Consider the following 23,301-nt stretch of genomic DNA (forward strand, 5'->3'; position numbering starts at 1 on the left):
TTCCCTCTCTGCCCTGGCAGCTTCACTTTGCATTCGAGATTGCAGTTCAGTGAAAAACGAGCTTGTTTTTTTTGAGGGAGCAACAGTGACAGAGAAAATAGCAAGACTGCTCCTCCATGTTCTGTGGTGCCTTTAGAGCCTGCAGCTTTCTTATGCTGCACAAAGCACTCTTACTTTATCATAGCTGATTGTTGGAATAAATCAAGCCTTAGGGTTGAGGCCTAATGCAGCAACTGTGTGTGTGTGTGTGTGTGTGTGTGTGTGTGTGTGTGTGTGCTGAATATGATATGAAAACCTGACAAGAGTTTTCTGTGTACTGCTCTCTTCCCTTTTCTTTACAGAGGATGAACACAATATCATGAACAGCTGTACAATGTCATGCGAAAAAACTGCAATACTGCAACATTTCAGCCTTCCCCTGTTTGTATTCAACACCACAATGTCAGAACGTAAAGCAACAAAAATCACCACAATAATCACTTTTCTGACACAATCTCAGCATAAGTTGAACACTATAAAGGTTCATGGAGGATTTGTTGTAGGGTAACAACTTATTATTACTTTCAATTAATAAATTTGATAAAAAAATGTATCAATCTTTTGGTCTTTAAAATGTCAGAAAACAGTGAAAATTACCCATTACAATTTCAAATTGCTTGTTTCGTCTGACCAAAAGTCCAAAACCTAAAGATATTCAATTCTCTAACACGTAAAACAAAGAATAGCAACAAATCATCACAGTGGAGAAGCTGAGATGAGGAAGTGTTTGGTATTTTTGCCTGAAAAATCAATTATCAAAATATTTTTTTTTCTCAAACAACTAATCAATGAATTACTTTTCCTCTTCCTCTTGTTTTAGATGCTGGAGTATTGGATATTGTATTTAGGGCTGCAACTAACGATTCAACATTTCATTATTGACTAATCTGCTGATTATTTTCTCAATGAATTGATTAATCATTTAGTCTTGTTTTGTTCGGCAAACAGTCGCAAACTCAATTGGAGATCATGTAAGACCAAATAAAGCAGTGGATTATAATATTTGAGAACCTAAAACTATGAAATGTTTGGTGCTTTTGCTCTAATTGTATCCTTCACCCCCTGTACATCTCACACAGTAAAAACCTTTCCCATGAGAAGAAGAACAATTAAGTATTAAAAGAACAGTGGATGATGATCCTTCTGCCATTGGAGCGAATTATGTCCTCCTGCAGGAACCTTCAGTGAGAGTAGCCACCATTTCCTGGGCTATAAACTGTATAAACAGATCACAAACTGAACTGCAATATTTAATTTTACAGACAACATCAAAGTTAATTAGAAATGGCTCTTCAAAAATTATCTACTGGAACAATAAAATGACTATTGGCCTATTAGCAACTGTAATAACTTCACAGCAACTACAGCAAATAAACCTTACGTCACTAAACAATCATTAATGGCTGGAAAAATGACGACAATATTCAACACATTTCAGTGAAGGACACAAAATGAGGCTGTTTTTCTAATGTGTGTGAATCTGTTACACACTGAAATGATGGAGATAACCATCCCACCATTTTTAATTTCTCCTCGGGCTCCAGTCTCTGCTGATTACAGCTGCTCTCGTTTATTCCAGCTGCTATTAAAGCACTTAAAAGCCATGCTTGAGGGACTATGTTATTCATATTTATCATAATGTATTTTCCGTGACTGTGCATGCAGTGTGTTTTTGTGTGTATTGTTGTTTGTGAATGAATTTGGCTGCAAACTAAAGCGCATCCTTAGATAATAATGAAGGCTGAGCTGAACTGAACAATAGAACCTGAGGCCTTTTGTGCACTTTTTTTTATAATTATTTACCCTGTTTCTGAGAGAAGAATAAATTATCAGCTTGGTGTCATATTTTTATGCATAGCACTGCTAGCAGCAAAAGCCAGATCGTAGGAGTTTCCTGTGGTTGCATAGCAACTAAACATTAGGTGACTCACATTTTTAGCATTTGACACCACTGATGTTCAACATGATGCATATCTCCTTGAAACGAATTTTATAGATCAAGTCCAAGTTACTGGTGAAAACCAAAGGTTTAAAAAAAGTCAGCTGAGTGTATGAGAGTGTTGGGCAGCCATGTTTGAACCAATAAGCTGCTGTGTGTCTGTCTTGCTTAGTCATCAACCCTGCTGAACATTCACCGACTGTGATGCACTTTTTCCACCTCTGAGCTACTCTGTATTTTAGAGTCTGAATGAGCTTGCTGTTTGACTGCCAGCTTCTCTCCAGAGAGTGAGAGAGAGACAGAGAAAGTGTGTGTGAGAGAGAGAGAGAGACTGGGCTGCCGGCATAGCTAGGAGGCAGTCATACATCACAAACAAAGATTTTAAGACTGTGACCTTCGCAGTTTGATGCCACCAGATTTGAGATACATGACCTTTGTGATAAAGGGGTGGAAGAAAAGCACACTAACCCTCATTCAAGCCAATGAAACGCTGTTTTGTATCGTCCTGTCACAAGACCAACCATGACAACTTGTACTACAAGTTTAGCTCTTTCTGTCATGAGACTATAGAATATAAAAAATATATAATTTTGAACAGATACAAAGAGATTGGTGACCTGCAAAGACTCAGATGACCTACTATATAATGTATGTATTCATATCTAATGTAATTTACGGCAACATTGCTAAATTCACATTATCCCAGGATACAAAATGAGAAAGCACTGAAACACACTGGATAACTCTAGTGTTTAAATAATTCGTCAATTAATCAATAAGTTAATCAAAAATCGTTTTGATAATCTACAACTCTTTTAAGTAATTTATCAGATAAGATTGCCAAACATTTTTGTCTTATAAAAGCTGTTCTATTATGTTTTATATCACTGTAAATCTAATATATTTTAGAGTGCTGGTCGGACAAAACAAGTACTTTGAAGACACTGTGAGGGACGCTACATTAATGAAACATAAAGGACCAATGATAAGAGCAATGAACACTGGACAACGACACCATCAGCTGTCTCTAAACAGACCAGTACTGGTCACAGAAATGACTGGGAAGAGGTCAAAGTCATCAACCAGGAGTCAGTGGACGGCCAGAAAAAAATTAAGGAGGCTATACACATCTGACACCAGAGATTGGACATCATTGGACAGAGACAGGGGTAAAAATCCCTGTCTTAAAACAAAAGTTAGGTGCCTATATGAACACTGAAACAGGTTTTGCTCGCTGTAATCCTTCCTTTGGCTAATACTGGTCATTAAAAGATCCCCTCGAAATGTGCTTACAATGTAAGTGATGTGAGAGAAAATCCACAGTCCTCATTTTAAGTAAAAATGTATTTAAAAGTTTGTCTGAAGATAATATGAGGCTGCAGCTGTCTGAGTTAGTCACAACAAGTGGATATCTTCCAAAGTTACAGTCTTTTTTTAAGTTTAAAATTCGCTCTTTGTGTTTCTTTGCTGAGCTGCGTAGGAAGTACAGTAACAAAAAGAGGGAAATTTGTACTACAAAGACATTAACTTTAATTTGAACTTCATGTTAGCTTCAGATAAACCTTTAAATACAGTTTTGCACAAAATTTTTCCCCATCACTTACATTGAAAGCACATTAGGAAGGGATCCCTAATGATTACAGCAAGAAAAACCTGTTTCAATGTTGATTTGGGCACCTGACTATCGTTTTTACTTGGAAAATTGTTAACCTATCCTTTGACAACTCAGTAACTTCATCCCCTGATGAAGGCCACGAGATGTGGCTGAAAAACCAAGTAGATTTTGTCATTGTTGTCTATTTTATTTATTTATTTATTTTGTCAAACGTTGTCATTTGGGCTCTGGGAAATCACAATGGACATTTCTATAACTCTCTGACATTTTATAGACTAAAATATTAATTGGAAAAATAATCAACAGATTAATGGATAAGGAAAACGATTGTTAGTTGTAGTTGTACATAACACACGAGATTACACCTCTCTATTGATGCCCAAAAGCCATTAAATGGATATGTACATTACCTTTGCACCATTCACTGATGCCTTTACTAAGAACCTGTGAATGGCACATGCGGTGCAGTGATGTGTGCAGTTGTGTGTGTGTTATGATTAGAGGCCTTGGAAAGTGCCTCTCTGATAAGGAGAACGAGGAGAAGTGATAAAAACCAAGAGCAAGATAGAAAGCTGAGGCTGTTCTGACAGATAAAGACACGGTACAGATATCAAATGGCTTTAATATGAGCCTTGAATGACACTTGTCAACATGTGTTGATCACTCTAACAAAGAAAACAAGTATCAAGGCAAAGAGCTTCTGTTAGTGGTTGAAGGTGGTTTGAAAGTAGTACAACTTAATTAAAGCTACATCTTTTTTAGATTTTTTTTTTCTAATATTTTCTCCTAAAACTAAAATATATACAGTATGTTCTTATAATAAACAAAAAAATATCCACTATATTGAATTCTTCTGTTTCCAGAACTTCTTCTCCTATTGGATTGTGGTTGTGCCTCATAATTCCCATTGTTTAACATTTGTCATTAATAATAAATTAGATAATGAAGAACTCTTTGACTTAAAATATTTTTATGGAAATTCACTGCGATGCATCTTTAAAAACCTTATTGAGACCATTTTGTGAAATATAGGTAGAGGATGTGTTATTTTATTTTATTGCCTTTCATTTTGACAAAGACTCGTCTTCAATAAAAACACTGAATTTTATGCATTGCTTCTAGCCTGTCAAAGTAAAAATAGCATCACAGTTTGGACAAAATAATAAATCATCCTGGGATTAATTTCAATAAAAGCTCTCAGAATCAGGAAAAATAAAGCCTGGTCTCACTTACACTCTGTGCCATGCTGTGGGAAAGCTCCAAATCATGCTCATCAGATTCAAAGCCAGCAATGACTTACATCACCACGCTGTGATTTATCTCCAACTACTCCTTCTATTTACAGCAGCTGCACATTTAACTAGTTCATGAAGCATTGTGGCAGCTTTATGGAGGGACTGGCCTGAGACAGACTGGCCTAGACGTCTCTGTTGCCGACCCAGCTGCTTCTGTCCAACTCTGCATTCAGCTTCAGCAGCTAACCGGCCCTGCAGGGCACCGGTATATGGAGACAGCAGCGAGACAGATGTACGGCACATCTGGTTGTTGAATACATCTAACAATTACATCAACAGAGAGGTAGAGGTGAAGGAGAGGAGGAGGGTGTGTCAGAGTGATTGTGTGCATGATGTTGTCTTTTTTAAAAAGGAAGTGTGAGGTAATCTGTCATCTTCTATGCAGATGAACATGGTAGTATAGTTTTGGATAACAATGGAGGTTTACAGCACAGATGAATAAAATATATCAGGCTTTGGATACACAGACAATAATGTTGGTTTGGCTCTGCACATGAGATTTATTGACAATAAGAAAAATATAGCTCATCGCCAGCCTTATCCTTAAAAAGCTGTCTGTATTGAGGTCAAAGGTGGAGAAATTGGTATCTAAGGATTTTCCTATTTTCCTCCTTTCCTGCCACAACATGTCATTCCACCACAGGCCAGTAGACTGCCACCTCTGTATCAACAAGACAGACGGACCAACCGACGGACTAACATTGTCATCATTAGGCCCCAACATCAACTCTGCAACATGGACATGATCATGAAAAATATCTCTGTAAATCAAAATGTTCAATGCATTTGCATTAAATAATGAAAATTCTGCACATCATGGCTTATACAGAAAATATTATTTAAGAAAATCTAATTTATTATACAACAAAATATTATTTAAATATTTTCTGCATGAGTCATGGTGTGCAGACTTTCAGTTTGTCTAATGTATCGGTTTTGAAATTATAGCATTCATGCATTACATTGCACAGAAGAAGAAGAGTTGAGTGCGTATCTCTGCATTTATTACTATCCAATCAGAGGACCGGACTAGTAAATAAAACGCCTTGAGGAAACACATCAATATCCACCAGGGTAATTAGGTCAAAAAGGCCTTTTGTATCTAATTACCTTAAATCCATGTAGATATATATTAAACTATTGTGATGTTAATTCATGTACCTGATGAAGGTCACCTGTAAGTGTAACTGTGTGCAGGACTTTTTTACTTTTATTTTTCTGAACACACAAAAAAATATGTTTCTTGACTTCCTCAGGTATCAAGAAAGCAGAACCAGCAGGTCAGCTACAGCTCAACTCAACAGGTGGAGTAAAGTTGATCACTTACTGCTGTTTGTGGTTGAGCTCCGCCTCCTTGTTCACCAAGTCCTGTTTGAGGTTAGCTAGCATTTCCACAGAGACGTCCACCTGCCGAGAGAGCTCGGAGGCCTTGTCCTCCAGGTCTTGTTTCTCCTGGCTCAGCTGCTCGCTCTCCTGCTTGGCCCGCTCCAGTTCGGAGCTCTTCCTCTCCAGCTCTGCCTGAAGGCGGCCTACACGGGCCGCTATTTTCTGCTCCACCTACAAAACAAGAGGCCCTTGAGCTGCCTAATCACCATGTCATATGAAACAGAACTAGTTATGCTGATGAGGTCATTAACTAAGACACAATAATTAACACTTTAATTAGCAAATAATTCAGTCAGCAAACACCTTCACGTATCCGTGTTTTGCATTCATATTTTGCTGCATCATAAGTTTTAAGGAAATTACTTTTTCTTAGTTCTAGGATCATTTTTGACCCGACACATCAAACTTGAGGAGATGTTTGCTGGCTGTGTTCACTATAATGTCTACACACAGAAAAACACATACAGAACAGCACATAATGACCTGATGCTATGTTCATACTCAGTGCCGAAAAAATAGAGAATTTCAAATTGAAAAAAGTAATACTGGAGTTGACCATACACTGCAAGTGGTGCAGTCATGATTTTTTCAACCTAGAAATATAAAAATTAGAAATATTGCAAAGATCAAAGCTTTTCTATCTGCTAAAAAATTTTTATTCATTCCTTAATTGATGTACTTCACTGTATACCCATCGTGGTCAGCAGGGAACTTCGTGATTACATTATTCTCATATTGGCAATTCTTCATTGGTTGTTCATATAGTGCAGAACTTTTCAAGTTGAAATGTTGATTTTTAAATGTAAATGTCAGAGACCAAGAACGGCTTAAGAACTTCAGGAAAAGATCTGCTGATGGCTCAGTGGGGGGGTGGAGTTGGTTGGTCATCACTTCCCTGTATGAAGACCCTGTATATACAGTTTAAAAATAACAATCTGACTTGCATATAGATAGTTTGTTGTCTGCCATTTAACTTTATATAACAGCTATATGTTTAAGTATGTCTATTTCTGTATCTGTATGAGAACTGGAATCAAATTTCTTATAGGGCTTTAACTAACAATTATTTTCATTATCGATGAATCTGTTATTTGTTTTCTCGATTAGTCGTTCTAATGTGTAAGATTCTGATCTATAAAATGATGAAAAATGTCCATCACTGATCCCAAAGCCCAAGAAGCAACGTGAAATGTCATGTTTTGTTACAACCAACAGTCCACAACCCAAAAATATTCAGTTTATTGTCATAGAAGACTAAAGAAACCAGAAAATATTCACATTTAAGAGGCTGGATAAAGAGAATTTTCACATTATTGGACAATGACTCAAAATGATTAATCGATTATCACAGAAGTTGACGATTAATTGTCTGCCAGTCAACTAATCGATTAACCGACTCCCGTTACAGCTCTAATTCTTTGTACTTGTCCAATAAAGTTGATTCTGATAACCATAATGATCATATTTACCTCTTCAGACAGCTTCTCCAGCCTCTCATCCAGCTCCAGCCGTTCAAATGCCCGCGCCTTCAGCCTGGCCAGGCCTTCCTCATAGGCTGCTTCCACTGCACTAGCTGCTACATTAGCTGCCACTGCTACAGCGGTGCTGGGGTTTCCATGGGGACCGGGGTCTGCGGATGTCATGGCTTTCTTCATAAAAATCTCCCCCAGGGGAAACTCCACATTGGGAATATATCGAGCTGCAGTGTTGGAGCTAGCCGGCGTCAAACTAAGGTCGTCCGCACAAGGAAGCTCACGGCAAGGGAAGCGTCGCTCCTTTAAAGCTGAAGGCCGTAGCGGCTCAAAGGGGTCGTTGTTGTTGGCAGGCGTGAGGAGAGCTCCCTCAGCCACTAGGGGCAGCAGAGCAGCGGCGTCGCATACACTGTTGGATTTGGAAAGGACGTAGAGGGTCTCGTACGTGTGGTTGTACTCCAGGTGGGCGCGCAAGGACGACAGGCTTCGGAAGCGCTTGTGCTCCCCGCAGCGAGGACAGCGGTATGGCAGGTCCAGAGAGGCCATTCCGTGCAATAACTGCCGGAGGGGAGGAGGCGCTCACGCAACACAACGGTAGCGCCAGTATGAGGGCACAAAGGTCAAGCACTTGACGGATCCTCTCATGGTGAAAACAGAACAACTAAGGGTCGTCAGCTGGAGGAACAGAAATCCTGCGTGCAATGGCAGAGCCCAGCTCAGTCACATGACCACACATAGTGGCTACATTCAGCTGCTCTTTTCACTTCATCTTCGGTGGTTCCCCTGGCTGAGGTCCTAAAACAGACAGAGGGAGAGAGGTTAAGTGCTTCAAACTGTGAATTAAAGTGTAATTTTGGTTTAAAATCAGATGAGAATCAACTGGACAAAGGCGCAATTAAGCTAAATAAATTGCTGACAGAAGGTTGTTAAGAGAGGCTGGTGTAATAACAAAGCAATACATCGGGGAAAATCGGCGAGGCACATCCTGTTACTTTACAAACTCCTACAACAGTTGATTGAAACTGTTTCCTTTTCTTCTTTCATTTGAGCGGAAAAAGTTGAAAATTAACTTTCAGTGAACCATTAGAGAATTGTAAACAAAGAGGAGAACTCCCACACGCTGTCTCGCTTACTGCTGAAATATTAATTAGATCACAATGTTTTGATCTGTCCTCGGACAACCGAAAGCAAGGCAGCGTGCAGGAGTTCTTCTCTTTGTTCATATGTATATACGTATATACGTATACCCCATGAAGGTTGGGCAGACATTTTTTTCAAAAACATTTTGTGAATTGTAAACAAAGACAGAAATCAGACAAACAGACAAATTTATGCGCAACTATCATCGAATAACAGAATGTCTTTCAAAAAGTGAAAATTAAGTTTTTTATTATTGCCTACAGTCATTACCTAACAAATTGCTGGAATATAATGTGAATGAATAATAACATATATGTATTAATTACAAACATAATTATTTTTGACATTTACATGAAAAATGTCAGGATTAACATAAATTAATAGTAGCTGTAAAAAAAATAGCAGTTCATCTTTCATTATTTAGTGGACAAGGAGACATCAGTTGGCTCTGTCTGAACTCTCTTACTAGGAATATTGATCAATAAGTTTAGTGGTCAAGAACATAAGACCTGTACCTCACTAAGGGTTAAGAAGTAAACTACTCTTAGGTTGTACTCTGAAATACTCAGAGGAAGACTGCTGGGGGAAGACTGGGGAAATGGGAAATGGATCCATTAGTGAGAGTGCTTGTGAGCGCCAACATCATTTTCAAGTCTGAAGTCTACAAGGTCGAGCCGGACAATGCTTTAAGTCCTTCATAAGGGGATCTGGTAATCCTGAGGAAAAATGTCCACTATCTGAGTCGGCTCCTAATCCAACCGTTGCTTCTATACTGTAGTTCCTTGTAAGCCTTGAATTCTGTTTTTTTTTTTTTAAATACCTCAAAGGTGAGGACTAGTCGGTTAAATGCTCAACAAAAATTTAAAGACAAACAAAACATGTAATTCAACTGTTTTCCTTGGACACATTTCTGAATAACAATGACTCCTGCATTGAGTATTGTGGGATCTGTTAATAGGACATTCAGAATCTCTATCTAATATGTAGATGCTGAAGAGAGTGAAGAGCAAGAGCATTGTTTATCCAATTAGCCAGCAGTTGCTGCTCCTGATTTATTATATCAAAGTAATTCAGTATGTCAGCATCCTATGATCATAGATTCCCCTGCATGAATCGCTCTAATCAAAGTGCAATCCTTTAATCAAGCACTGCAGTGAGAAATCGTTTCTGCTGTATGATCTTAAGGTCAGAATCAGACACCAGTGCTTTCAAACAAATAAATAAAATCTTGCTCTTGAGTTTTTGACATGGAAGAGTGCATCTTGTCTTAACATTGCATAACACACGATTCATGTGTTAACTTGTGTTTAACGTACTATCTCTTTGTATCTAGATGGGCATCAAACTAAATCTGTGATATAATGATAATAATTACAATAATAGTACATTTTATTTGTAGAGCGTTTTTAAAGAAACTCAAAGACACTTCATGCCAACAAGTAAAATGTATCCTAAACTATAAAATCATGTGATTATTTTTGTGGTAAAGTTCCCCTGTTGATATCTAAAATCTAAACTGACATCATGGCATACCAGTAAAGGTTCAAAACTTTTGTTTAAATTTAGTTGATAGCTATATCATCTACACAAAATTATCAACATTTTATTATTTAGGTTAGAGGCTTTTTATATGGGCAGCTGTTTAAGAACAATGTGATTCAAGTGTCCTTGTCCATTGTGACAATTAAATGTTTGTTCATAGATCCATAAAACTCTGCAGAACTCATCCTACATCATGTTTAATCTTGCTAAGCCCACTGGAACAAAGATCCTGACTGTCAAGTATTGCAAAATATTGAATATTATTGTAGTTTTCCTTTTTTTTTTTTAAGATCAGCAACCCAGTGGGTACTGCTTCAAAAACCAATAACATTAAAGCCCAGATCTTACAGTCCACATGGTCTTCATTTCAGTTATCATCCATGTAGTGCAGTGAACGCGGTCCGTATTTAAACATGACTCTATCAGTTGGGCGGAGACATCATTGTGCACCAATCCGAGACTGGAGTGCAATCACAAATCACAGATGCAGGCTGTTCTTCACAGAGCGCTCGTACAATGGAAATCCCCATAAGTCACTGAGACTGTTATTAGAAGTCTGGTGAGGCTGGAATAGGGAGTGTACTGGCAAGCCGTGCCCACTTATTAAAGGAGGAGGATTTCACAGATGCAGTCACTACACTGCAGACAGCAGGCATTCCCATCTGCTTAAAATTACTAAGTGAGGTATTTAACCAGGCAGGAAATGGAAGAAAGTGAGGCTGCTTGGTAGCCACATGTCAACATCCTGCCAATGGAGCTCAGCTGAGACGCCCCAGAGGACTGCCTTTAATGTTTTATTGTGGACTGGTAAATAGTGGAAGCGTGTGTTACACATGAGACACAGATAGCGATGGCCTTCAGTCTCCTTTTTTATTTGCCCCCTTAATTTTCTATTATAGGAGGCATGTTCTTAGCGGTCCTTACCATGAACTGAAGTGAACAGTGAGCTGTTGCAGCAGGAAAAAACACATCTTTGATGCATGGGGACATACAAAAGAAAATAATGAATTTAAATTGAATCCCTGTACGCTGCGCTCATTAGAGATACAACAATGCATTTATGGACCTTTGTGACGCATAAAATTTACACTATGAACCAAATACTTAAAATAACCAATCAAATTAAATGACTGATTAAACAAATCCTTAAAATGAGACATATAATCCAACATCTACTGAGTACAAATGAAAAGTAGAAACTTTAAAAATTCCATGTTTAAAAAAAGGTGAGATAGGTTATAAATAGGAAAAAATAAGTGATTTTTATCTACAACAGAGGGCAAAATAGGGGATAGGAGAAGGCAGATCAGACCAGTCCAAGTCTCCTAGAAAACATCAACACAGTTAACAACACAACAGTATAATGTATGAGAACAAACAGACACTCATTTTAAAACAATCCACTCCAAAAGCCATGAGCCTTAAAGAAATCTGTCTTCAAGATGCAGTGGTATCTATCTTTTAACTTTCAACTGACAGGTTGTGTGACCTAACGCTGATAAAATATACACACAAGTCCTTTAAGCAAAGGGGGCAGAATAGTGCAGGAAAAGCACAAGGCTTCTTCCTACTTCATGCACCCACGAGAGACACATCTGCCACAATCCCACAGCCACATTTCGTGTTATAGCACTATTTTGGGATACAAACATGCATAGACCGGCTCTGTAATGATTCCACAAAGCCTCCACTTTGTGCTATAACAACATGTCACAGGAAGCTGCATAGTATTTAGCGTTGAAAAGTGCAGTAAATCTTTCTTCTGCACACGTATGGACAGCAGTTTTTCTGTCGGTCAGTTGTCCTTGACATATGTTATTCCATGGGTGACGGGAATACACAGACATTATTAAAGATCCAGATTACCGCTATGGGCCAAATTCTCGACTGACATGACAGGCCATCAACAATATCACCCTAATTGGCTGTTTTATTTTCGTTCCATGAGTGAACTTATTTGGCCAACTTTTAATGGAAAGACAGTTTTTAAAGGCTCTTCGCTGGACAACAGTAACAATCTCATTTTCATTGTCAGTCCCATACAAGCTTTCAGGCGGTCAAACATGACATTAAATTTGGACTAAACAAGCCATATAGACCTACGTGAAACAGCACGAGCTTCAATTCAACCATGGCTCTTAAAGACAAGGTCATGAGCGAGAGTGAAGGTATCAGGAGCAAAACATCTTGATTGCCCCCTGGTGGCTGGCTGCAGTATAGGTCATAAATCCCGCCCCCTCCATGTTACCGGCTGGGACATGAGCCAAACTAAAAAACTAACTAAACTAAAGTACACGTCAAATACATTTTTCCCAAAGATGCTTTCTGTCATTTTGGGTAGCCTAGTTCTTATTATGCTGATGTTTGTCCAAGTGCTCAATTTTCTGATAAGTCTGTTTTTAATTAGTTATTTGACGATATAAAAAGTGGGTGTGACATCACGATTGACAGCTCTGACAGCCGCTCTCAAACCTCCGTCAGGCAGCGACACCCGACTCTACTGTGCAGACTCTGGCTCCAAATGACATCACACAAGCAAGATGGCAGCTCCAGGACAGGAGATATTTTGGCTTAACTTTTGCATCACGGTAGGAAGTGGAGACGCCATGTCCATCTTTATATACAGTCAATGATCAGGACTAACAGGCTCCTTATCTGTTTACATCAGGGCAGATAGCTGAGGTCGAGGGGTCTTTAAAAATGGAGGCTGGTCTACAGAGGTTGCCAGTCCATTTCTAAAGAAGAAGGTTTCTGTCCATAAAGTCAGGAAGGAGTCACAGGCGAATACTGTCAGACAGACAGAGAATAGAAAGGTGATGATAAAGAACAAAAGTGGAAAAGTAAACAGGCAGCTGAAGCAGACGTGTGGGTGTGAGGAAGATCGAAGAAGTGGACAGACAGAGTGGAAGTGTTTAACAGTGGTGAGGAAAGGTATATAGAGTATAGTATAGCATAAGAGTAGTAGTATAAGAGGTTTACAAATTGTAAAGGAGTAATCAAGTCAAGTCAATTTTATTTATATAACCCAAAATAACAAAATACATTCAGCATACAACAACCTCTGTCATTAGACTCTATATTTAGATGAAGAAAAACTCCACAAGTAAAGTAATTGGTAGCTGAGAGAGCATTATAGCAACTAAAAAAATTAGTTTAAAATTCTTTCAGTTGTACTGACCAACTTTGCAAATTGGCAGCTCCACATAGTCGTGCCACATAACAGAACTTCAAGTTTACAAGCAGGCCACAAATGCTCCCACACTGCTGATGAGGAGACTGTTTGTATTTAGCTGTTAGAACTGAGCAATATGTCGGTATTATTGTTATTGTTGATCATATTATGTTATCGTTTTAAAAAATTATGTTGTCTAAATATATTATTCCAAAACTAAAAATGAATTATTGAGGTAAATTAATTATATCAACTTATTTCAGGGTTTCCAGCAGTGTATCAAAGTGGAGACACACTGAAATAAAGAGTGCCTCCGCTAACGTCAGAAGTTGTGGGAAAACGTGCAGATGTGTTACATCTCACAGTAAAGGCCACAACTTTGCGGGGTGAGACGACTGTTTAGAATATCATCCAGCTTCACTGATCGATCACACTGTACGTTGGTTTTGCAATAATTATTTCAAGCAGCATGTTGGGGAAAAAAGAGACGAGAAGAAGTGTGAAAAGTTGAGGCTAACAGCTCAGTCAGTCACATTCAGGTACAGATGTGAGAGAACAAGTCCCTGCTCTCCTAGTGGTCGGACCACAGGCTAAAGTTAGTTTGATGATCACCAGCTGGACACATATTTAACTAACAAAGTCTGCATCGGGAGGAAGTTAGTTTAAGGTTAGATATTGAACAGCTGGACTTACATCTGTAGCTCTGTGTTGTTTGTATCCATGACTCAAAGAGTTCAATTAAAGAAGAGCTCCCATATCTTTACCACCACTAAACAATGACCAGACAGAAACCCTGTATTTTATATGTGATTTTACATAAGTTGCCATATTTTGATATAAATCCATTTTGTAAAAATATTTATTAATAATAATAATAATTAGAAACGGATGTGGCTCAGGAGGTACAGCAGGTCAGCCATTGGCTGCAGAGTTTGTGGTTCCAACTGAACTCCAGTTGCTCCTGTGCCAAACCACTGCCTTACATGGCAGCTCCACCACCACTCACATACAAATCCATCAACAGACATGCGCCTCCCTACCTACAGGAACTGATCATACCACAAACCTCCACCCGCACCCTCAGATCTGCCAGCAGCTTGCTCCTCCGGGTCCTGAATACTAAGTTCCGCACCATGGGGGATCGAGCCTTCTGCTCTGCTGCACCACGCTTGTGGAACAGTCATCCTAACCATCTGAAGGCAGCACAGACCCTAGACTCTTTTAAAAAAAGGCCTAAAAACCTCAGAAAGGTTTTTCATGCTTACTCTTATTACTATTTTCTTTTGTTATGTGTTCTACGTTATTAATACTGTAGCACCTTGAGTTTCACTATGAATGAAAAGTGCGGTACAAATGAAATCTGTTATTATTATTGATGTTTATGTGGGTGAATGAGAGGCACACTGTGGAGTGCTTTTGTACAAAAAATGCAGTATAAATGCAGTCCATCTGATAACAACCCAGCCCTAATCAAGAATGAATAAACACTCAATCGCATTTTCAGCTGCAATTATGTTTATATGTCTAAATACTTCATAATAATGTACCTCATGTGATTTTTGTGTTTAGGTCCCAGCTGGAAACACTTCTCACAATAATGTCAAGGCAGGTATCAATTATTTGGCTAAATCTGATATTTTTTTATCAGAAATCATCAAAGACAAATATCTCAATACATTCTCACTCCCTGCTCATATTATTGCATCTTTTAGTCTTAAACACTGTGTGGTCCCTGGCTATCACTTTGTGCACTCAGCAGTATTTAATCAGCTTTGATTAGGAGGCACAGGATGCTTCATTACATCTCCACATATAAACACAGAGATTGCACTTGCTGTGTGCTTTTTTTATTAAGTAAAAAGTAGAAGAAAGAGGGTAATGTCTGTAACATCAGTGTCTAACCACAAGCTCTGCACGTCCATGCTACTATTCATTTTAATATTTTACCCCAACACCCACTGCAGGCACAACCATCCCAGTGGGTGATCCCTATTTGACTCAGCCTACAAGGTCATTCTCTTTTCAAGTCTCTCTACTTATACTTCTCCTCTCAAAAAAGTTTTCCTCTCTCACAACACCCTTGATAAAAGAGAGGAGATTTCACAAATCTACAAACTTTCTCTCTGTATACTTTGATACTGTATTTAACCATTCGGCATTTTGTGATTCATTGTTGATTTATTAGATCTAAGTGGGTTTTCATTTCGTCCTCTGAGACAAAATAAATAACCTAACTTGGATGCCAATGTTCTCTGGAGGTGTTGGCACTAACAAGATAGAAAATGAATGTGTAGGTCCAAAAACTTTAAGCTTTCTCTTTGTTTGTTTCTCAAATCACCGTAATTACAGATGACTTTGCCTAGTTTTTACAGAACACTGATTATTGAATAGAGGGAGATTATTTCTGAAAATATTTTATATTAGTTCAGCATTGATGGATCTCACGATAGAAGTATCACTGCTGAAGACATAAAGAGAACCAAGCAACTAATGACATGAATGTAACGACTGTGCTTACATTTTAAGTACTTTCAAAACACCAGCTGCCATTACTAGAAGCACGGAGGCACAATAACCCCAGCTATAACTAATTATTTCATTCAAACTCTTTACTTTATCTGTCTGAAGATACAGTGTCCTGTGGTGCAGTCATTGCAACAGAATTTTTTTTAACTCTGCACCATATGCATAAAACATCAGCTCGCCCTCAGGCTATACTAATGACGTGACCGTTAAGAGTTCAGCTCTAAAGGATGAACACCAAACGAACCAAAACGGTCTGAATTCTATCATAAATAATAAAAGTGACAATGCCGTTCAGCCTCACACAATCTTGGTTCATCATTCTGATGCTCTATCACACAGTCAGGTGGGATTTATTCCTGTGTGCCTGTGGTGTCTGATACACACTTGTTTTGTTTGGAGGTGTGAGGAAGAGAGTGAGTCAAGGTGCATCGCAGCCATCATGCTGGTCCTCTGCAAAGCTTCACCCAGAGATGCTGCAGCACTGAACTCGAACTGGCATTTAGCGGCACGCTACTGTACATAATACTGGAGGTGCCAAGACTGTTTGAGAGGTGTGACACGAGCATCAGCCTACGCCTCAGCAATGGAGCTCTTATCACTGCTGGTATTTTTCATGTGGAAAACGTGCTCCTCCCACAATGTTTTCACAGTCAATGCTGTGATAAAGCGGTATATCCAAGTAAATAAAGACGTGAAATGTTGTGATAAAATTATTTTCAGCCCTAGTTTGCTCTGCACGGCATATGATAGCATCAACGCTAAATATATTTAAAGACGGAAAGCCTTCTGATGGTAGTTGACACGGATAAAAAGCCTTCAGAGCTTTGACATGTCATCGGGACAGGCCGCACTACTGTGTATAGACTCCTTTATAAACTGAATGAGAGGTTTAGTGAATGCTCCAAATGCCTTCTAGTCTCCTACATGAGCATGTCAAAGTGTATTAGCCCTGAATAAGCCATGGGACTCCCATGACAGGACAATCTCACAGCCCGGGGCTGCTCACCTGACAGCAAAGGGCAAAACTAACCACTTAGGTTGAAAAAGATTCAACACACTTGAGTCATTATACAGAGAGTCACCCTTTTGAAGAAGTGTTTTATTCTAGTTCAGTGTTACTGCTTTAACAGACACACATATATTGAAAGGGGAAAAGTTACATTTATAACATTTTTTCATTTTACCATCTCCATCAATGTTTGCATCATAGGATCATGTTGGTGCTCTTCTATATTTATCTTGTTGTCAAATCCCATGAAAAGACTAAAATCAACAATACTTTAATCTGATTCTCTTTCCGACTTCCCTAAGAGAAAATCTTTAAAGGGGATGTATTATGCATATTTCCAGGTCTATATTTTTAATCTGGGGCTCTACTGGAATAGCTTTGTATGATTATACAAACTCCTTATTTAACTCATACTGACCCTTTACGCTGCCCCTCAGTTCAGCCTCTGTCAGAAACAGGCTGTTTTATCTCCTGTCTCTTTAAGGCCCCCCTCCCGCTGAGGCCACTCTGTTCTGATTGGCCAGCTCTTGAAAGCTACCCCTCAGCAGACTTCCACTGGCTGCTGAAGCTACGTCAACAAACTACGCAACAAACTATAGTAGGAGGATTTCACAATGTTTGCTTGTTCTTTACTCAAAATGTCAACTTCTCAGATAAATCCGTACATGTCTGAGCCGAAATCTGATCCAAGAAAGTGCTCAGAGCAGGTTGAAGTCTAAGCTTTTGACTTGCAGGGAGCATTTCTACATACATTAACCTCAAGTTTTGGAACTTTGACTATGTTTAGCATAGATGGGGCGGCTGTGGCTCAGGAGGTAGAACAGGTCATCCACTAATCAAGAGATTGGTGGTTCGATTCTTGGCTCCTCCAGTCCACATGTCGAAGTGTCCTTGGGCAAGATACTGAACCCCAAATTGCTCCCGATGGCTGCGCCAGCACCCTGCATGGTAGTTTGCCGCCATCAGTGTGTGTGAATGTGGCTTGTAATGTAAAAGCGCTTTAAGTGGTCGGAAGACTAGAAAGGCACTATAAAAGTGCAGTCCATTTACCATTTACCATAGATATCTGACATCATATAAATAATAGAAAATCACAAAAAGCACATGTCCCCTTTAAAAATGAGTCACAAATGTATAGTTTCAAGTCTAAGTAGTTGCTAAAACATCTGGGTGCTGTAGTCTGTAGCAAATGATACTCAAAGGAGTAAATTGTGCATTTGGTTCTGTTAAGAGGCTTCTCCCATTCAGTGACAAGCTGCTTTATGACAGTGTTTATAGTAGCAGCTTTGTCCTGTTCCTACTTATAGTTGAGGAGACATTTGCTCTATACTTGTCCTTATACTTAAATCCTTTTTCTCTTATAATGTTTAAATATATTGTTTGAAAGTACTTCTAATAAACCATAAATCTCACCTGTGTGGCATTCCTTCCTTACTCATACACTCCTCTAACATAAAATTATGTAACACTAAATTTCTTGGCAGCTTGACATTATGATTCTTTCTGCTGTAACTTTGCTTAATATTAAACGTTGTGATACACTCTCCCCTTGTTTCAACTCTTTAGGAATTTATTTCCTCCAGTAAAATACAGAACATGAGCTGACACTAGCGGGCCTAACAAACTTAACCAGACACACTGTAGACTGTAGGAATGTGCTAGCTTAGCAACATCAAGGCTACAAACAACCCGTGATGAACACTTTCTTAAAGTAACAGGTTCACTGTAAAACACAAGAGTCCATACTCACTCTATCCAGAGTAAAAAGTATGTTTTAATAGTACGTAATTGCCTCCTCAATTATAAAATGAACCCAATTTTTTAAAATATAATTTCCTTAAAGAAAAAAACAAAACATGGGTACAGTAAAGTTCCCCGTGACTATTTAAAACACAGTTGTTGTTGACTATTGTATAGCCATTACTTCATTATTACAAAGACAAACATAGACACTATGTAAATGCTTTTTCATATTTAATGCCATAGCCTCAACCAGCACCCATTGATGCAGTATTAGCATTCAGTCACCACAATGAGAATGAACACAACAAAAAAGCTAAAGCTGCACAGCGCAGAACGAGGCTCGGATAGTGAATGAGACTGAATGACTTTCACAAATGTGAGCTGACAGACAGACTCATTCCCCCGCTCACCACTGTCTACTATTGATCCAGATGGCCGTTCACAGAAACAACTATCTTCCAGTATACATTTATCAACAATGCATGCCAGGAAACTGTTGTTAAACACACTAATAGCACTGGTCCCTGCTGTGATCACTATGGATTTTGGCAGTACAATTACAGGATGAATTTACTGTTGAGAGTATACAAGGCATACAGCCCAGTCCAGCTTGTTTATTTCTACGTATAAGTAATGGAAACTATATTAATGAAGTTGTATGAAGACATATGATACATGTGTCACTTCTATTGAGTCTTACACTATTTTATCCAACCTGAGCTGGATAAGACATTGTAGGTTCTCAGTCTTTCATATCCTCTTAAAAGAATACAAGAAAGCTTCTTATGAACGTACATTAAGCCCCCTGTGTTAGTCTAAACAAGATCAGGGACGTAGCTTCTATAAAGGTAGTCTGTGGGAAATGATGCAGAAAATGGCCTCTGTGATTTGTGGTTGCATTTTGACCGTCTCCGAGGTCCTCTTATACTCATTAATCCTGAGCCTGCAGTGGCACATTGCTGGTAGAGAAATGAGGAAATCAGTGCACATTAAACATTTCCTATATCAACAGAGCTGACATATGGAGCTCTGTCTAACAAGGATGAGAGACTTCCAATAAGAGAGCAGTTAATAAAATTAGATAACATGCCAATCATAGAGGTGTAACGGTACACAAAATTCACGGTCCGGTATGTTCCTCAGTTTTGGGGGCACGGTTTGGTACAGCAGAAAAAAAACAGAGAGGAAGAAAATGATATTTTGCTCCTTTATTTTTAAAAATATAAACATTCAACAATGGCTCATTGGCCGTAACTATTACTGAAACTGTTCAGTTGTGCTGCAGTGGAAAAGGAAAACAACCTTTCTGTTTCCTGCAAGGAGTCAGGACACAATGGTTTTATGGTGATTTGTGGTCATTCAGAACTGGTTCTTATGACATGCTGTCTGACCATGTCAGAAATTAAATGTGTTTATAGTTGTTCCGAATGGCTTCACTCAAAGGCGACCGTCACAGGGAGGGGAGGGGGATGAGGCGATGCGATATCATTTAAATACGGGGACAATAGCACATATCTTAATAATAATGACAGCAGCAACACTTAATGAGCATGGGTAACCAGGGTAACTTGGCTAAGCCAGCGAGCATACATCCATGAGCATGCTACTTGCATGCTACAGCTAAGTGGTGCACTGCCAAAACGTTCTGGGTGGAACTCTAGTGCTAGAATTATTGTTTAGTAAGTGGACTATTAAACTATTTTGACAGTAAACGTTTGGGTCACGGAGCATACCGAACCAAGGACAGTCATGTACAGAACTGAACATCCTGTACCGAACGGTTTGAGACGAATACATGAGCTGTTACACCCCTAGACAATCATAAAACACATGTTGTTGTCCAATGGCTCAAAAAGCCTTTAACAATAAAGAAGAGTGAGTAAATATTGCATGAGTAATACACATTAGTTAGTTACACATTATTTACACATCAGTGTTTTTCTACATACGGTTTTAGGCAGACATGGGCTGTCAAAAGAGTTTGAATGCCCTAAGGCCAGAATCATGAGCCTGATCTTTGATCTCTATGTGATGGTTGGATGAACACCATTTTACAGGCAGGCGCAACAATAACAGAACGGCGGGGAGATGCCAGAGCCAGCTGTGCATGGGCACAAACACAGTCTTGTTGTAATAGAAGTGAATACTGAGACTAAATTAATGATTAGCTAAAGGGGAAAACAGTCTGATCATAAGAGATTAGTTGAATAAGAAGTACCACATTAGGCACAAAACTGTGCAAACCAGAATTGTGAGGGGAGAGAGTGCTGTACTTTGAAAAATATGTCTTATATTCTATGAGTCTTATAGTCAACAAACCCCATGAAAGGCACCAAACCCATGATGAATTGATCCCACTAACAAGAATTGCCTGTGTAGCCAAAGCTCAATACAGTTTATTCCTCTGTGCCATAGACCTCCACTGTTGCGTCATGAGCATGATGGGCATGGTAGTTTTTTTTGGAGTCGATACAACTACAGTGACCGGCTGTTTTACTCAATTTAAAAAACAAAAAAAAGAAAGACATGATTTACATCTTCTGTTGAAGCTGAGAGCCAAAGAAAGGTTAGAGAGGTCACATTTCATGGGATTTGTAGACAATAACAAAAATATAGAATATCAGCCTGCATCCTTTAAATATGTCGCACAAGTGTCAGGAGCCGCACTTAATAATAAACAATACCTGCAGGATGTGTGAAATTCAGTGTGAATGTAGCTCACTAGTATGCGCACTCTGACTCCCAGCACCCTGACAGAGAGATTCAACTCTTCATCTGAATCCCTGTCAGATCCATGAACCCCACATTCAAATAGATAGATAGATAGATAGATAGATAGATAGATATAGATCCACATACATAAGTACATACATAAAGCTAGGAGAAAATGTGTACAACGTGGCAAAAAAGACATTGTCCAAGATCAATCGAATTGTAAACAAAACCATCTCCCCTCGCTGCTCCAAAATGGCACGAGTAAACACACATTCATATCTTTTTTTCTAACGGCAGAGGATTTCTATCTGCTGTGGGACTGTGAATAATGAATATGGGATTCACTATCGCAGTTTTAAGAGCACACATGCTTCCTGAATGAAAACAGGCACAAACACGCATGCACACAATAACATAACCATACACACACACACACCCGGGTAAGAAGATTCAATGCTAAAGGCAGCACATTATACAGTAAAATATTCTGCAGCAGTCTTGAGTTCCTTCCTCACATCATGTGATCATCGAGAAACTATCTGTCTGCAGTGACATTTACGTGACGGCTGGAATCTGCAGGTACGCTATCACAAAGCCAGTGAATGAAGCTGCTTGTCATGGGGACTGCACACATGCACGTAGCATGTGCATGCATGATGTATACTGCTGCAGTGCAGATGCAGAATACAATTCTTCCTTTACAAAACAAGCAGTCGATGACTTAATATCTTAGCTATCTAAGGCACTTAAATCTAATCTCTAACTAAATCTAGTTTGTTTTTTTTGCTTTTAGTCTTTTATTTTTTCCTCCTCTTTTCAGCATGACTGCTCCAACTTTTGTCACATCTGATTTCTACCAACACAGCAGCATATAAACTAAGGCCCACTGCCTCCCTGAGTCAGTTTTCTCCATGCACTGTAGTCACATGACAGTTTCCCAAACTCCAGCAGCCTTTTCACTTCAGCAGTGTGCTGCTTCAAGAGCTGGTGGCACACCAGGAGAGTTTGAGGGGTCCCATGGGAATATTATTATCTGAGATATTACAGAGTCATGATTTCCTCTTGAATACAAATGTGTGCAAAACCTGAAGACTCCAGTTATGAATTCATGTATGTTATGATAAAAAAAAAAAATGTGTATGAAATCACAGTTTAAAAGCTGCGTATGCATCATATAGACATGTTTAAGTTGCACTGGAGGACATTTGAATTTTTCTACATGCAGCAATAAGCAGGTTCAGTCCCCCACACATCCAGGCCAAATAGGCCGGTCTCAAAGTCCCAAAGCTGATTCAGGCTTTCGATTAACAACTGCTTAACACAGTGACAGTAAACATTGACACATTCAGCACTAAAAAAAATATTGATCCTCATATCTGCACTGCACATGGATCAATCACAAGCAGCGTATCATGTGGGTGTGGACGAGCGGCATCACCAAATGTCATCTTGGAGCTGTGAACGCTACCGTAACGACTTAAATGTACAAACAGGCCTGGAGTCAGGTTAATTGACGCCGATGCTGATGGCAGCAGCTGTGCCCTCTCTGAGGAAAGGGCGACAGCCTGGCATATGCCCGATTTTCTGCTGTTTTCACGGCAGCACTGGCTCATCGCTGGACTCCCCGACGTTGCATAAATTCGTTGCACAGGAGCAGCGGCGTCAATGAAGCGACAATTGAAAACATACACAGCACACGCACACACAC

The 23,301-nt window shown here is 39.1% G+C and overlaps 1 protein-coding gene across 1 annotated transcript in view; it reads right to left on the reverse strand.

The window, feature by feature from the left end:
- fbxo41 (F-box protein 41) overlaps positions 1-23,301 on the reverse strand; it is a 57,135-nt gene that overhangs the window by 33,638 nt on the left and 196 nt on the right. Inside the window, exons 2-3 of the mRNA XM_067584797.1 lie at positions 7,744-8,541; positions 6,216-6,445 (exon numbers count right to left, since the gene is read on the reverse strand). Of these exons, the coding sequence (XP_067440898.1) occupies positions 6,216-6,445; positions 7,744-8,292 (779 nt within the window). The 5' untranslated portion in view covers positions 8,293-8,541. The remainder of the gene's footprint in view (positions 1-6,215; positions 6,446-7,743; positions 8,542-23,301) is intronic.

Source organism: Thunnus thynnus, chromosome 3 (genome assembly GCF_963924715.1).
Source record: "Thunnus thynnus chromosome 3, fThuThy2.1, whole genome shotgun sequence".
Taxonomy (NCBI): domain Eukaryota; kingdom Metazoa; phylum Chordata; class Actinopteri; order Scombriformes; family Scombridae; genus Thunnus; species Thunnus thynnus.